Source organism: Tachysurus vachellii, chromosome 6, assembly GCF_030014155.1.
Source record: "Tachysurus vachellii isolate PV-2020 chromosome 6, HZAU_Pvac_v1, whole genome shotgun sequence".
Taxonomy (NCBI): domain Eukaryota; kingdom Metazoa; phylum Chordata; class Actinopteri; order Siluriformes; family Bagridae; genus Tachysurus; species Tachysurus vachellii.
In genome coordinates, this window is record NC_083465.1 from 26,221,959 (window position 1) to 26,239,770 (window position 17,812).

Sequence of the window (17,812 nt, forward strand, 5' to 3'; positions counted from 1 at the left end):
AACCCGATCGTCTTCCGTTTCTACTAATACCCCAATCTGCATGGCGTTCCATGGTCCACGTGTCGGCGTCACTCCAGACGTCAGTTCGCTGAGTCACAAAGTCAACATCGTGACGTCGTGTGGATCGACTGAGTGACTCTCGGTTATTAAGCCTTCAGATGACAATGTGATGCAGACTCTAAAAGCTTCACTAAAGAAGATCTGGAAAGCTGTCAGAATGAGTCAGAGCTGTCCTCACATCTCCTTGATGTGGTGGTGGTGGTGGTGGTGGTTGTGTTGGGGGGTATGCTGGAGGTGTCCGTCCTCCTGCCATGAAAAGGAACAATCCATCTGTGTTCCTGAAGGAGGCAGACAATGTGTAATTATCTTGTCTCTGAGTACAGAGTATCAAAGATGAACGCAGCTCGGGAAGTCTTTCGCTGTTAGTGCTGGTCATTATTTTACAGACTCTTTACTTAAATCATTTCATTTCACTCTGGCCAACATTTTAACGCTAAGGTTGACAAACTCCTGCTCGGGAGGAGCGACTTATTTCGGAGTTAGTTTTTTCAAACGGTGTGTCAGCTGAACAGAAATACGGGATTACACAGGATGATGTGAGGGACATTTTGTTACAGGAAAACAATCAATTTGTTGACTAGTGGAATACTAGTTGCGCCACTTTATTACCATGGCAACCGGTAGTAGGAACGCCACTACTTTATCTATGGTGTTATGGCTTACATGCCAGTTAGCCAAAATGTTTGATTTATTAAAGAAGGTCATAAGTTTCACTAGTTTTAGCTGCATTTAACGCACAAAACAAGTTGCCACTATAAGAAGTCAGCATGATTTTCTCGTCACAGATATACAGTACACTCATCACAAACACTACCATGTTGTGTTTTTTTTCCTCATTTAACTCTGTGAATAATACGGATGTGTCTAAGCTTCACTCTGACAGCCCCGACACATGATATGAAATAAACAGCATTCATGCTGAGTATGGGTTCAGTCACCTCGGTATCTAGAACGTTCTCAGGTCCACTTAAGCAAAAAAGAGGAAGGAAACAGATGCCAACGCTATAAAGAGCACATAAAGAGCTCCTACGCTTCAGAGGGTGTCTTAATGAAAAACTGCCCTCGTCAACTGGCCTGATATCGGAAAATAAAAAGGTCTGCGGTAGCCCTGAGCACAAGGGACGAGAGAGAGAGAGAGAGAGAGAGAGAGAGAGAGAGAGAGAGATGAAGGTGGTCGGAAAAAAACGACCCTTCCAGAGTTTTTCATAGCATTCTGCAACCTTTCCCCTGCTCCTTCTTATCAGATCGGTTCAAAAGGTTAGACAAACAGCCAGCTATAAATAACACAAGGTTAGATGCCATCTGCATTCAGCTCTGCACTGGTGGGCGGAGCTAACACACACACTGACTCTGATCCCCGCCCACTCAGAGGAGTAGAGTGTCAGTGGGAGGGGTTTGGGCCTGCAGCCCTGTGTTTATGTCTGGGTCTGACCTAGATAGCCTGAGTACAGTGTGCGTGTATATGTGTGTGTGTGTGTGTGTGTGTGTGTGTGTGTGTCCAGGTGTCGGGCTCTGGAGGAGGCAATGCCACACGGACAACCAGCAGCCTGCTAATCCCATAATAAGGGGCTTGGAGCCAACACGAGGGCTGGGGTCACACAAGGGACACATATGCGCACACACACACACACTCTCTCTCTCACACACACACACACACTCTCTCTCACACACACACTCTCTCTCTCTCACACACACACTCTCTCTCTCTCTCTCTCTCTCACACACACACACACACACACAAACAAAGGCGTGCACTCTTGCCTCGGGTTCATGTTAGTAACTGATGTTAGTCAAAGTCTTCTCATAAAGTGCATGTCAGAAAGAACACACACTCTCAGTGAACATGGCCCAGGTACAACACACGCACACACACACACACACACACACACACACACTCTCTCTCTCTCTCTTACTTCTCTCATTTAATACCACATAAATGATTGTGACATGAACGACGGTATTAATTCATACCGTAAACAACCACATGAACACGTCTCGTTATTAAGCAAAGAAATTCATGTAAAGTTTCATGTTCTTTCATGACACTTTTTGTTGCCGCCTTCGGCTCGTCTTTATACAATCGTTATTAATTAACATTCATTCATTTGTTTATTTGTTAAATTATTCAATTTATTATTTTTTTTTAATAACGCATGTTTTTTAGGGACCTGATTGTAGTCTGTTTTTTTTAAATTAAGGACTTCTCCTCTCTTTATGACCCTCGCAACAGCTGATTGGCTGAAACGGAGCAAACCGAAGCTCCGCCCACTTCTCTCTCACGCCATGTCTGAAATGAGTAAACAGCTGGTTTCTGTTGTACATTTAGATTCATGATCATGATCCTTTATAAACCTTATAATCTACACTTATTAGAGATTATTACAGAAGAATAGCCAAAATGTTGATAATGGTTGGTTTTGTATTAGATTTTCTACAGTAAATATTAAAAAGGTATGTAAAATGTATGGCCTGATGCTTGGTAGTAATCTTCGTGTGTGTCTGCGTGTGTATACGCCAACACACAGACAAGCACAAAGACACACACCACACTCCTAAGGAGAGCTCAGAAAACCTTATAACTACTTTATATTGTCTGTAGAAATGGCAGAATATATTAATATGCATGAATATGCATGAGTATGCAAATAGGACACACCCCCATGACCCCTAGCATAGCCTTTGACTCGTCCTTTACAAAGTACTCTATTTAACAGCTGAAATACGCTTAGTACGCATTTTGAAGCTGTTAAATTTCCTGTTAATACATTTTCCTTTAATCATTTGTTAAAGTCTGTTAAAAAATGACAAGGGTCTGAATTACCATGACTCGTGTAAGAGGTGTACAGAGATGACGTGTCTGTAGATCAGGAGTGTTTTCAGAAAGGCCGGCGAGTTGCACGTCGCTGTGTCTCTCGGTGTGTGTTAGCCAGTGTGAGTCCTTACACAGTTACCGGTGTGTTACATGATGAAACGATAAAACAACGTTGTGTTACATCAGCCCGTCTCCTGCTCTCTCTCGGGCTGTGTGTTGCTCGTGACACAGTGGCATGCTGGAGTCTCGCTTCACACACTCGCTACATGCAAACTCCTCTTATCACACGTTCCCTTTCATGTGGTGCGGCGAAATATGAATCGAGGGGATGAGGAGACTGACGCACGCTGAGAGGCTGTGTGTGTGTGTGTGTGTGTGTGTGTGTGTGTGTGTGTGTGTGTGTGTGTGTGTGTGTGTGTACAGCAAGACTGACGAAAGAGCATCGATATAAACAAAGAGTGAGAAGGAGTGGAAGAAGTGGGAAATGATGCTGAGGGGAAAGAAACCCAGCGAAATAGACAGGGAGAGGAGAGAAAAGAGCGAGAGGGGGCGAGACGGAGGATAGGGGAGGTGTGTAAAGGAGATGAGCCCCGGAGAGAGGACGAGGCAGAAGGAGAGCTGGAGACCAAGAGAGGGGGGAGGGTGTGTGTGTGAGAGAGAGAGAGAGAGAGAGAGAGAGAAGACGATTGAGGTTACAAAATGACAGGATGCGAGAGCAAAATAGAAAAAGAGCAAGACAGAAAGAGAAACAGAGAACGGGAAAGGAAGATAGAGTGAGAGAAAGACGTGGGCACAGAGTGAGAGACAGGTAGTAGTGTTAAGTGGTGGTTATAGAAAAAAAAGAGAGAAGACAAAAGCGGTTCTAAAAAGGGAGGGAGAGAGAAAAAAGAGACGTAGAAAAAGAGAAACACCGAATCGGAGATGAAGACGGAGTAAGAGAAAATCCAGCAGTGGATACAGACACCGAGTGTGTGTGAGAGAGAGAGAGAGAGAGAGAGAGAGAGAGAGAGAGAGGGAGGAAGGGAATGAGCTTGTCATTCTGCAGCATGTCTCCTGCGGGTGAAGAGTTCAGCTGCTTCAAAGTGTCGCTGCTACACTGGACACAGTGGGCACTCGTAAAAAAACCCACCGCTCGGGCCGCGATCTGCTCAATAATGCAGTACATCGTGATGCAACACACACACACACACACACACACACACACACTCACACTCACACACAGCGTCTGAGAGCGGTGTTCAGTGCCGGGGACGTGTTCACCACAGATGCAAGAGCAGTACGCGGGTTACATAATGTTATTATGAAATAGGATAAAAGTCGTGCTTCATGTGTGTGTGTGTGTGTGTGTGTGTGTGTGTGTGTGTGTGTGTGTGTGTGTGTGTGTGTGTGTTTGTGTTTCCCACTGGCACTACAGTAAAGAAGCTCAGCTGAAACCTACAGTGAGCTCCGAAAGTCTGAGTCTAACGGCAGCACCTTCTTAGTTTCATCACTTCATCCCGCAGACACGACGTCTCACACGGCGTCTCACACAGACTCTTACTCCACACTCCTCCTCCATCAGTCCCACACTACACCATCATCTACACCGTCGGCTGCACTCGAATCCCCCTAAACGTCCTGAAAGCGACTCACACGGACACATCTGATTGGTCAAAAGCTTTTCTATAGTAACCTCAGGGTCCCTGCTCATTCACAGGGACTTGCGTAGTAACGCTCAGTCGAAACGTATTAAACACGTGATCGTTGTTATTCTGAAGTTTTCTGTAAGGAGACGTGTGTTCAGCATCTGAGGAAGGAGTCTCCAATGTCAGTGCTGTGTCTCTAAACAGGTTAAATAAAACATGTAATTCTTCCAGTGATTAGTTTCCTGCAACAGCACAACCAGGAGTGTTAAATCTGTCCATGTTGTAGATGATTAAAGCACAAGTTTGTTGTATTACTGAAAAAAAAAAAATTCAATTGTGTTCATTTGGTTGCTAGGTTTTGTTTATTTGGTTGTTAGCTGCCGTATCAGTCCTCCACCAAGCATCAGATGCTAACATTTTTGGATGTCTGGAGACTACAAGACTTCTGTAGAACGGATATTGTTTAACAGTCGTGACGTCGTGTGTCGTTGCTTTTACACAGCAGTTCTATACGTTAGCATACTGAGCTAATTAGCGTAACAGGCATTTCCGACACGTTTGCTAACCCTAACCCTAACCCTAGCTGGATAGAGCACTGCATGTTGCCATGCCAACAGAGAGCGACCGACATCCTGTAAGCGTAGTAACCGTTTTAATGTAATGAACTGATACAGATCTGGAAATCCATGTAACAGAAACAGACAAGTGGCGTGATAAAAGCTGTGAAACGTCCTAATGATGTTCTACTAAATATTAGTGTAAAAAAAAATTAGAATTCCACATGATATCATCTGCCCATGAAGCTGATTTCAGGAACCTACCCTATTGACCTCTGAGCACCTATTTGCACCACAAAATAGGAGGAAAAACCTAGACCATGTTCTCCTTTCCTCACCTAGCTAACTGTAATAATAAGGTGTATGTACACCTTCAAAACAACCAGCTGACTAGCCTGTGATCCTAACAGAGACTAAGTATGTTGACTCTGTATGTTGGTTTATCTAAAGCATACTACTAGAGAACCCTGAGGAAACTGGAGAACCCTGAGGAAACTGAAGAACAGTGAGGAACCTGGAGAACACTGAGGAAACTCTAAAACCTGTAAGAAACCGGAGAATCCTGAAGAAACTGGAGAATCCTGAGGAAACTGGAGAACCCTGAGACACCTGGAGAACGTTGAGGTAACCCCAGGTAAGAATTGGGCTACTTTCACCTTGAACGTTTCTGCAGGTCGTCAATAATGGCAATGGCCATCAACAGGAACTCTGTGATGCTGATGTGTGAGAAAGATGGCAGACTGTGTGCATCCTTATAAGTAAACTATTATAAAGGTACTAATAGAAATGCAGACGAACCCAAATGAACCCCACACTGGGACTTAATGATGAGACTGAGATTAATGTTTGATGTCACTACTTCTCTGTACTACTGGATGTAAATACTCATACAATTTCAAAACAGAAATACGTCACAGCTCTGAGTGGACCTTGTCCTTTCCTAGATATGAGCAGAATGTAGGAAGGGAATTTAGGGACGAGACTTTTGTCCTTTTATAAACTACTGGTATTAGAATTTTAAGATCTAGGAACATTAGAAGAGATAAACAAAGTGTTTAGGCTAGGATGCAGCATCTCTTTGTGTGTGTGTGTGTGTGTGTGTGTGTGTGTGTGTGTGAGAGAGAGAGAGAGAGAGTGTGTGTGTAAGAGAGAGAGAGAGAGTGTGTGTGTGTAAGAGAGAGAGAGAGAGAGTGTGTATAAGAGAGAGAGAGAGAGAGAGAGAGAGAGTGTGTGTGTGTGTGTGTGTGAGAGAGAGAGTGTGTGTGTGTGTGTGTGTAAGAGAGAGAGAGTGAGTGTGTGTGTGTGAGAGAGAGTGTGTGTGTGTGTGTGTGTGTGTGTGTGTGTGTGTGTGTGAGAGAGAGAGAGAGAGAGAGAGTGTATAAGAGAGAGAGAGAGAGAGTGTGTGTGTGTGTGTGTGTGAGAGAGAGAGAGAGAGAGAGTGTATAAGAGAGAGAGAGAGAGAGAGAGTGTATAAGAGAGAGAGAGTGTGTTTGTGTGTAAGAGAGAGAGAAAGAGACAGAGAGAGTGTGTGTGTGTGGGTGTTTGTAAGAGAGAGAGAGAGAGAGAGAGAGAGAGAGAGAGAGAGAGAGCGAGAGAGAGTGTGTGTGTGTGTGTGAGAGAGAGAGTGTGTGTGTGTGTGTGTGTGTGTGTATGGGGGCTCCTCATCAGTGCCCATCTGTTGAAACCCAGCCTCGGCCGATGCAGAGGGACTAACAAGGCAGCGGTAATTAGCCACTTGGTGCTAACGGCACCAATCAGATGGACGGAGTCGCTAACTGGCTGATCGGGGCAGGAGGGGGGCGGCAGTGACCTACTTTACATAAGCCATGATGCAACAACCAGCAGGTATGAGCAGAACCAGAGACGCTTGTCTCACTGCTGCTGGAGCGGACATGCTGCCCTGCTTCTCTAGTATGCCCCACACACACACACACACACACACACACACACACACACACACACACACACACACACACACACACACACACCGAGCACGACAGTCATGTTGCCACCATCCCTGATATCCAGGTGATAATTTCACTCAACACTCACGAGCCCTCCTGCGTTCTCACGCACGTCAAACACCTCGAAAGCCTAAATCACAAAACCCCAGAAATGACTCATTTGCCATGAGTCAAGCTTTTTCACTGAAGGTGAGCGTGTGAAAGGTGCTGACGGAGTGGGTGTAGAAACAGGATGGAGACTTTAACACGTTTTAAGTGACGTATCTGAGATCAGATTAGACATCGCTCACATCTACAGGGACAACGTCCATCGTTTATCTCACTCTATACTAACATACATACAATATATTAAGACAAATAATTCTCATTAATATTCAGTGAAATAATATACAGCTGCCTGAGTGTGTGTGTGTGTGTGTGTGTGTGGGTGTGTGTGTGTGTGTGTGTCTTCTTTACCAAGCTGTCGCTCACGGCTGTTAAGCTGAGAGTTCACTTCTCTTGACTGGAAATAAATGAGCTGCTAAACTGTTGCTGCTTTCTGTCCGTGAGTGAAACTCCGCCGCTCTGACCCCACGTTTACACACACACACACACACACACACACACAAAAACCGAGTCCATTAGATCTCTCTCTATGTTTTTCCCATATACTTTATCTGTTTATTCCTTGCTCCTTTTGCGATCTCTCTCTCTCTCTCTCTTGCTCTCTCGCTCTCTCTCTCGCTCTCTCTCTCGCTCTCCCTTTCTCACTTCCTGTCACACATACACTGGAGTTGTGACCCGGGGCCTGACAGTTCGGCCGCCGCACACGTATAAAGAAGCGCTCTGTATCAAGTGCTGAGTCACATAGCGGCGTGAAAGACGGAAAGAGCAAGAGAACATGGGTGACTTGTGTTAGGGACCTGTCTCACACACACACACACACACACAGCACTGAATCATTCTCCATCATCCTCCGTAATAGACTCCATCTCTCTGTTTCTCTCTCTTGCTCTCTCTCTCTTTATTACAACTTGCCCGTGTCGGCCCAAATAAAATATAAAACTAATTTCATGATGCTGCTCGGGCAGAAAAAAAAAAAGAATGGCTGACATACTATTTAGCCGGGACGTTTTATTGATTGTGACTCATGATAAGAGGACTGTGGAGGCGTCTGACGAGTGCAATTTCAAAACGATTTAAAGCAAATTCGGGGCAATTATTTTTCACCAGCATCTCGTGCTGTTTGAATATTACAAAGCTATCCTGATAATCGTTCACTAAAGAATCTGATCTTTGTTAAAGTGATATTTCGGGATTTTCTTTTCTAACACAACTACAGTGTATGTGAAGATCCCTAGAGATAAAAATCACCTTGAAGTGTTTTCACGTACTGAAGAAAAAGGAAGGAAGGAAGAAAAGAAGAGAATGTTTACACTAATCTTAACGATTATAGAAGTCTAAAGGCAGGTGTTGCAGTCTGTCAATAGACCTTTAGAGTGTAAAGCATATTTTAAACTACAGCTGTTAAGAATAAACACGCTAGATGAGAAAGAATGTTTTCAGTCTTTGGAACAATTTGTACATTCATCAAGTTTGCAGGAAACTGGAGAACCCTGAGGAAACCAGAGAAGCCTGAGAAAATGGGAGAACCCTGAAAAACAGAGAGGTCTGGGGAACCTGGAGAACCCTGAGGAAACCAGAGAAGCCTGAGAAAATGGGAGAACCCTGAAAAACAGAGAGGTCTGGGGAACCTGGAGAACCCTGAAAAATAGAGGTCTAAGGAAACAGGAGAACCCTGAAAAACAGAAAACCCTGAAGAAACCTGAGAAGTTTGAGGAAACTGGAGAACCCTGGAAAACCAGAGAGACCTGGGGAAACAGGAGAACCCTGAAGAAACCAGAGGAACCTAAGGAAACTGGAGGACCCTGAAGAAACCAGAGAAGCCTAAGGAAACTGTAGGAACCTGAAAAAACAGAGAGGCCTGGGGAAACTGGAGAACCCTGAGAAACCAGAGAACCCTGAAGAAACCTGAGAAGTCTGAAAAAACTGGAGAACCCTGGAAAACCAGAGAGACCTGGGGAAACAGGAGGACCCTGAAGAAACCAGAGGAACCTAAGGAAACTGGAGGACCCTGAAGAAACCAGAGAAGCCTAAGGAAACTGTAGGAACCTGAAAAAACAGAGAGGCCTGGGGAAACTGGAGGACCCTGAAAAACCAGAGAGACCTGGGGAAACTGGAGAACCCTGAGAAACCAGAGAACCCTGAGAAGTCTGAAAAAACTGGAGGACCCTGAAAAACCAGAGAGACCTGGGGAAACAGGGGAACCCTGAAGAAACCAGAGGAACCTAAGGAAACTGGAGGACCCTGACAAACTAGAAAACTCTTGAAGAAACCAGAGAAGCCTGAAGAACCCAAACACAGCCACTGGTAAACTACTTAAGCAGTCTGTCTGTGTGAAGAGTTTCCCCTGACCACCACAGATCATTTTATTAAAAAAAAGATTCCAATTGGACTCCAGTAATGAGACCAGGATGAACGTGACCTAATAACGTTACCGTTAAAACTCTTAATTCCTGATAGCAAAAATAGTGTGATTCTAAACTGTGATTATCTATGAGCGAGACTTCAGGTGTGCATGTCACGTGCCTGTCATTGCAGATTAAAACCACCTCAGACTGGCAGGAGAGACGAGTGTCTGAGATCGTGGCTCTGAACTTCGACCCTAGAGAGCATGAGGAGATGATGTAACCATCTGCAACCTTATCAGACACCTCTGAAGGAACAGGAACACAGCTACATGCTCAGCCTCGCTGCGTCGATAAAATAAACCAGTGACCGTACCGGGAGCAGGGCAAACACTGGCAAGGAAAAAGTGGGCGGGGCTGAGAGACTTATGCAAAAGAACGTTATGCAAATAAGAAGGTAAGTGATGTGGTGAAATGCTGGTGCAACTTTATCACTTTGAAACACTTGCTAGCATGATATGGACATAAAACAACAGAACATTTGCTTAGCTCTTTATGCTTAGCGCGATGCTGTTCGTTTATGGTGCTGATGCTGTTTGTTTTTGCCTCCAAGCGTCAAAGCGTCTGCGCAGGCTGCATGAGTCCAGTCCGTCACAGCTTGACGAGATTCGCTCGCTGGCTGGTTCGGAAACCGACAAATAACCGGATAACGCTCGCTTCATGATAGGTATAAAAAAGGACCCATACTGATTTCTAACTTCCACTGGTAGTTGCTACAGCACAATGCTTCTCATTCATTCAAAGAGTTTAACCCTTGTATGATGTTCGGGTCTGTGGGACCCGTCTTCATATACATCAATAGTTTAGAAAAACCTTTGCTTCCTTGTAAATTTGTTGATTTTTTCCCCACTCATAACTTGATGAAATTTGATTTTCTTTTTTTATTACATTTTATTAAAAAACAACAAAAAACGAGCAGCACTTTAATTGAAAAATGTGATGTAATAAAGGTAAAGGGCAAATATTAACCATATATCGTCGCTGTCGGGCGGAAACCTCGTATGTCCAAATTTGGTCAATTTCATATTTTTTCACATATCGATGCTATTGGTCAGTCCCCACGTGGGTCTGTTATTTTTACAAGTTATTAACCAATCTAAAGTCTTGAAAATAGCTTAAATAACTCCATTGGACACTTCAATTGTCCACCACTTCCTCACTCCGCGGGAGAGCTTCACGGCATATTTCTCCTCAAGAAGAGTCGCAACGAATCAACACGTCTTCTGAGGTAAATGTCTTCAAAACACTGGGCTCAAAGAAAAAAAAATCTTGACCCCCGCTAGTTCTGGTGCTCGTCTGAGGACAGGAATTTAGCGCAAGACAATCCACTGCAACGCGGACTAAACCCTGTGCACTGCAGATAAGGTACGGTGTTTTTTTATTTCCTGAAAAATAACGGTTTTGGAGATACGAGGATTCCGCCCGACAGCGACGATATTCTGTTTATATTGCTTGTAATTGGAATGAAGTAAACATCTGTAGAGTATTTTAACATAAAATTTTTGATTGGTGTTGAATTAAAAACCCAAAAATGCAGCGGGTCCAGCAGACCCACCAACACTGGCTGAGTAACAAAAATACGAACACACAAGGGATACAAGGGATAAAGCCTGAACTCCTCAGAGCGGTCTGGGAGCGGTCCAGAGACCCATATCCTGGTTGTCTTGAAAAAAAAAAAAAAAGGTGATCTGAATATCTTTTCCTTGAACATTTGCCCAATCTGTAAGAGATGTGGACCCTATCTGCTCTTCTGCTCTTGAAGCATACCGAGTAATGTGACTGGTCACTTCAATTCGTAACGTTACGTTTTGTTATTCCGAGGAAAGAGTTGTTATGGTTACTGCTGTATTAAAAACCACACTTGTATTCGAGTGAAGCTCTGTAATTAGTTCACTTTATTGCCACCGAGAGCATCTCGATCGGCTTCTCGTTCGCAGATGTTCTCGCATAAGGACACACCGTGCATCCAAAAAAAAAAAAAAACACCAAAAACAAAACACTTTGTTTTTTAACGCTTGAGTGTTGGCACCAGATGAAAAATACTAAAACCCAGCAAGATGATGACCCCGTTGCCTACCGCTCTGCCTGACATATGGATCTTCTACTCGGAAGTGAACGCAACCCTGAGATTCTGAGCCCGGCCCCCAAGAATATTGACTCCTGACACAACAGAGGCATCGCGGCCTTCTTTTTAGGCTAACGCTGGTGTTGTAAGAGGAAAAATAAAGCGGCTGTTATATAAGAGTTCGATACGGAGTGTATTGTAGGGCTGCAGGAGGACTGGAGATTCGGTTACTTCAGTTTACTTTTATTTCTATAGCGCTGTACTGTAGGTGTCTCTTCTGGGTGATGCCGGATAGTCTTCTAATAAATCATTACTCTTTTACAATTAAAGTCAAAAACGTAACGAGTTGCGCTGAAAGGATGTCCGGTAACTTAAGAAGCTTGGAATTTCAATCCGAATGCAACATCTTTGCCTTTCTGAAGCTCCCCAGCAGCAGCACCATGAGATATCTGAACAGATTTATGCATAGCCAAAGAAATCTGGTGTCTCTGAAGATGGTGACAGATGAAGAGTGAAAAGTCAGAACACCGCTCCGTGTTGAACTACAGTCGCCCCGTCTTCTAAAGTTCAGATAAAGATTGGGCCCGTGGCCCCAAAAGAGCAATCGATAGGTTTGTTTTGGCACAGCACTGCTGGGCATGAAAAAGATATCGACTGCACAACATGAAAAGGAATTGACCCTTGAGTTTCTGCCTAAAATGCAGGAGGGAAGTGAAGGAGTGAAGGAAAGGCATTTGGGATGCTGGTGGTGGTGGTGGTGGTTGGGTGGAAATGAAAGATGGTTGAAAGAACGAGAGGAATAAATAATGCAAGACCAGGACGAGCCAGAATTTTGCAGAGATTTCCACTCGTTCTAATTATTTCCTGAAGTCTCGGACACTCGCTCTGTAAGAGCTTCCACAGAAATCTGACCTCACCGCCTTCCCGTTCCAACAGATCTCGGCTGGAAAACACGCTAACGATGAGCTCATGGACGTGTTCACACCCATTGTGTGTTCTGGAGCGCTGTCTCTCGGAAACGGGCCTTACGGCATAGAGCTGAGTTTATTTGTTGTTATTTATACCGATGTTGAGTTTTCGAATCTGATTGCTCGAAAGGTGTTAAAGATAGAATTAAAAAATAGAGTTACAATTAGACATCTTAATTCTATACACCGATCAGCAATAACATTAAAACCACTGACATCTGAAGTGAATAATGGTTATTATCTCGTTACAGAGGCACCGGCAAAGGAGTAGGATGCATGTATTAGGCAGCTAGTGAACAGTCATTTCTCAAAGTTGATGAGTTAGAAGCAGGAAAAATGGTCAACTGTAAAGGATCTGATGCCCCTTTTCCACCGAGGCAGTTTGAGTGCTGGTTCGGAGCCTAATTTAGAACCAGTTCTTTCTTTTTCGACAGCCAAAGCACCGGCTCTGAACCAGGAAAAGTGGTGCTTAAGTAGCACCAAAACGTTGCTGGTCTAGACTTAAGAACCTCTTGTGGGCGGGGCTGTGGGCGGGGCTACTGTTAGCGCATTTGTTAATGTACCTTAAGTATACTAATGTTTAATACACTTTTACTTTACCGCGATATGATACATTATCAGCACACATGATAGTAAGTAGCTACATGCTAAGGCTAACTTTTTTCTGCGTTAATGATAAAATAACGTTATGTACTTTCCGTTATTCTCGAGTGCAACCTCCGTTTATACAGATTACATGGAGCTGCACGTACACGTTGGATTCACTGCGTTTGGATGCTAATGTAGGTTCACAAAGACATGAGCATTAACAGTAAAGCAACATCCGTCATTGTTGATGTGTTTGTGTTTGCCGCTGTTGCACTAACGTTGCCGGGACACGTGACACTTATACAGTGACGTCAGACTTGGCTCTGTGACGGCTCTCTAACCGATGGAAAGGCAAACCGGTTCTTAGAAGGTTCGCCAATGGAACCAACTTTGAACCAGCACCAACACTAGCTCTGAACCAGCACCCGGTTCTTTTTGGTGGAAAGGTTACTTTAACTTTGAGAGCCAAATAGCGACGACTAGATGACTGGGTCAGAGCATCTCCAAACCGTCAGGTCTTGTGGGGTGTTCCCAGTCTACCGTGCTCATAGTTTATTCCATGGTATTAGTGTTCGAAATGTTATCGGTTCTGTAGTAACGACATGCACAAAGATCCATCATATGAAACCGATTGGGAAAGTTTGAAGGGAAAAAAAAACAAAAAAAAAAAAAAACAAAACATTGAAACATCGCTCTGCTTGAGTTTTCAGTAAGGAGATGTTTATGCAACAGTTTAAGGAAGGAGTCTCCAGTGTCAGCGCTTTATAACAGGACATTTTCTCTGTATCTGTGGTTTTTGTTTTGAAAAGAGGGCTGTTTATAGTGATAGTGAACTAGCCTGCTTCGCTAAAGTTCCAATACAAAGACCAGGAACGAGCTCAGTTAATAAATATAAAATTGAAATTCTTTGAACAATTTCTACTGTAATAGAAATAAAACACCTCAGGATGCGCTGCTGTCGGAAATAAATGAGTGGCACATCGTTTCGGTCACACGAACGTTGTTTAAATATACACATTCCTCATTCCTCGCTTCATATTTTGACAGGATTGAACACTAAGGCTGGACAAAACAACAGAGTATCGTAGGATATCGAAAGGTTTTGATGCTGTTAGAACACCAGCACCACCGAGAGAGGGAACGTCTTACCTGAGAGTTTCATGAGCAGTTCGGATGCCACCTTGACATTGATGTCGTGGCTGAGGATGCTGCCCTCTTGGCGCGGCCTGCTGGGCACCGCGGGGGCGTCGTGTCCCAGGCTGAATGGTGGACATCTCGCTGGACTCAACGCCTCCTCTGCCTCGGGCTCCTCCTTCACGCAGAACCCGCTCTTCAGCGCCTCCTTCTGGTTTGCCGCTGTGAAAGAGGAATGGAGTTAAAGACAGAAGGATAAACCAGGGATTCAGAACCATCTTTCCTTCTGACAACACAAACAAACAGGAGAAAAATAAATAATAAATAAATAAATAAAACACGGACACAAAATAGGATTTTCAGCATCTGCGCTTTATCACTAAAGCCACAGCAATAACCATCATGCATTTGAAGCGAAGGATGTTTATTTATTTATCCAATTTCTTTTGTCTTCATTGCCTCGGGGGCTGAAATTGTTCAGTGGGTTCGTTTTGCATCTGGGATCTGGGCCACACAAAGAGCTCGGAGGAGGATGCTGGAAGGAAGGTGCACCAGGCAGCACTGCAGGGTTATTTTAGGAGAAACACGATCATAGTGTTGTAGTGGCATCCTGAGACTCGACACACACAGTCTAGTCTAATAAACTCAGAGAGGGAGGACCTACAGGGCTTTAGTGAACAACACGGGTATTATCAAGGCCTTTCATCATATCCTGTATGTTCCCCCTCAGCGCTTAGCACAGGCCGTGATGGAACCCACTGAGAAATCAGACGTTTGGTCTGAAATTCTGTACATAACCCCAGAACATTTACAGACTCAAGGTATGTTTGCAGTCAAAATTTGAACCTTAAAATGTACAGATAACAACCTGAGGTAAAAACTTCCAGATTTTTTTATTTTAGCCAGCTGGAAAATTTTGAGAAAAGCAGCAAGGAACTCTTTTATGTGTGTTATTTATCCTGCAGAAGATAACTGTAAAACAAAAATATAATAATCGACGCGAGTCACAGTTACCAGGCCGGAGGTGATCATTTTAACGCCACATGCTAAAATCTTTTATTCCAAAGCTATCAGTATTTTTTATTAATAGAAAATGTTTCATTAATAATTCCCACAATTCCCGGAGATCGTTCATGTATTCTTCATATTAGCGTGTGATAAATTTCTCCGAGCTCTGACAATAAAACAGTGGCTCTGTGTGAGCCAGCACACCTTCCCACTGCTGTCTGCATTTCATACAGAAAGCAAACATTTTATTTGCTGAAGGATCTCTGTGAATGCCGCTATGGTCTATTTGCATAAAAAGCTCATATCTTTCCGTGACACACGAGCACAAAGCCCGTCTGAATGCTGCTCCTTGTTAAATCGTGTCCTCTTCGCGTACACACCGGTGTTTATTTGTCGAGCTCGTGCTTATCGTTTTGCTAACTGTCAGGATTAGCCTGGGCGCAAAGGCGAGCGTTTGATAATGCCAGGGAATAAAGCCATCAGGTCAATTTCAGAGCGTGATTAAAATGGCGTGTGCTCAAAATGACGACGAGGTGCTCTGAGAGTAATTAAAGCGGCCGCTTCTGGCCTCCGGGCCACATTATGGCCAGGTCAAATCTAACAAACTGACTGCACAGCATGTTTGTTTTGACTGTCTCCATTAAGCCTAAAGGCTGCTGAGTATGATGTGTTATTATGCACAGTGGAGTAATGGGGAATGGAGCAGAGCCGTTTCATAGGTTAGCGTGAGGCTAATCAAGCTATACGCTGCAGAAATAGGCCATTTCTAATCAGGCACGGATTAATAATTAATATCAAGACGTGGAGCAGCTTCTGCACACTGCCAAGAACAGAACGCAGGCTGGGGCTTCTCTCTGACACAAACTCACACTAAACCCTGCTTTCTCCATAGGGCCTTCTCTATACAACATATCTGTCCATCTTTATCACATGCTATTTTTTTCTTTCCCACCAGAGACCAGATGATTGACACGTGATTAGCGATCTGATGTGTGAAAGATGGAGTCAAAGTAGATGATGATTCAATATGTTGGGTGTAGATGTGGTTTAATACACTACAGTATGATACAATCAGTTCAGTATTTTAAGAGTTTAACCACACCTCCTTCAACGATACTGACAGCCACTAAAAGGCCACACCCCCTTCAACGAGACTGACAGCCTCTAATGACAGACTGGTGGCTACTAAAAGTCACAACTCCTTCACTAAAACAATCAGCCACTAAAAGACACACCTCCTTCAACGAAGATGACAGACACAGAGGCCACACCTCAATCATTGAGACTGACAGAGACAGAGGCCACACCTCCATCATTTAGACTGACAGAGACAGAGGCCACACCTCCATCATTGAGACTGACAGAGACAGAGGCCACACCTCCATCATTTAGACGGACAGAGACAGAGGCCACACCTCCATCATTGAGACGGACAGAGACAAAGGCCACACCTCCATCATTGAGACTGACCGAGACAGAGGCCACACCTCCATCATTTAGACTGACAGAGACAGAGGCCACACCTCCTTCTCTCAGACTGACAGACACAGCATCATTAAGAATGACAGACACAAGAGGCCACACCTGCGTCTCTCAGACTGACAGACACAAGAGGCCACACCTCCGTCTCTCAGACTGACAGACACAAGAGGCCACACCTCCGTCTCTCAGACTGACAGACACAAGAGGCCACACCTGCGTCTCTCAGACTGACAGACACAAGAGGCCACACCTCCGTCTCTCAGACTGACAGACACAAGAGGCCACACCTCCGTCTCTCAGACTGACAGACACAGCATCATTGAGAATGACAGACACAAGAGGCCACACCTCCGTCTCTCAGACTGACAGACACAAGAGGCCACACCTCCGTCTCTCAGACTGACAGACACAAGAGGCCACACCTCCGTCTCTCAGACTGACAGACACAAGTGGCCACACCTCCGTCTCTCAGACTGACAGACACAAGAGGCCACACCTCTGTCTCTCAGACTGTCTCTCTCTTTGCTTTCTCTGTCTTTAAATCTCTTTTGTTCCTCTCCCAGGTGATCGGCGATGTGATCCCTCACTTCTGACATGGCTAACACTCGCCTCCCAGCAGTTATCTGATGTCCTCTTGGCCCAAACCTTGTAAATACACTCTCCATAACAGTACAGGCACGCGTGTCATCAATCTGCGCCGGGCGGTCGTTTGGCTGAACTGATGGCTCAGATTAACGACAACGCGAGTGCAAAACGCAGTTGGACGGAGATGCAGGCCAGGTGACGTGACGTGGCCGACAGAGCGTGTGACCTTCATGCACGGAAGCGAGTGGTGTGTATGGGGGCACCAGAGGGGGTTCGACTCGGGCACCGGCTGGAAATGTCACCAGTCAGGCATCAGCGGGCGAACGGAGCGAGGCCGGGTCAGCACCTGGAAGGGTGTCCTCTAATTAAGAGCGTGTTGGGTCGCGTGTCCTATCAGACAGGGACAGGGCCATACACAAACATCCCCCTAAACACACACACACACACACTTCCTCTC

The 17,812-nt window shown here is 44.7% G+C and overlaps 1 protein-coding gene across 2 annotated transcripts in view; it reads right to left on the reverse strand.

The window, feature by feature from the left end:
- znf827 (zinc finger protein 827) overlaps positions 1 to 17,812 on the reverse strand; it is a 99,009-nt gene that overhangs the window by 33,758 nt on the left and 47,439 nt on the right. For both annotated transcript variants that reach the window (XM_060873128.1, XM_060873127.1), the window contains exon 5: positions 14,296 to 14,502. In XM_060873128.1, the coding sequence (XP_060729111.1) occupies positions 14,296 to 14,502 (207 nt within the window). The remainder of the gene's footprint in view (positions 1 to 14,295; positions 14,503 to 17,812) is intronic.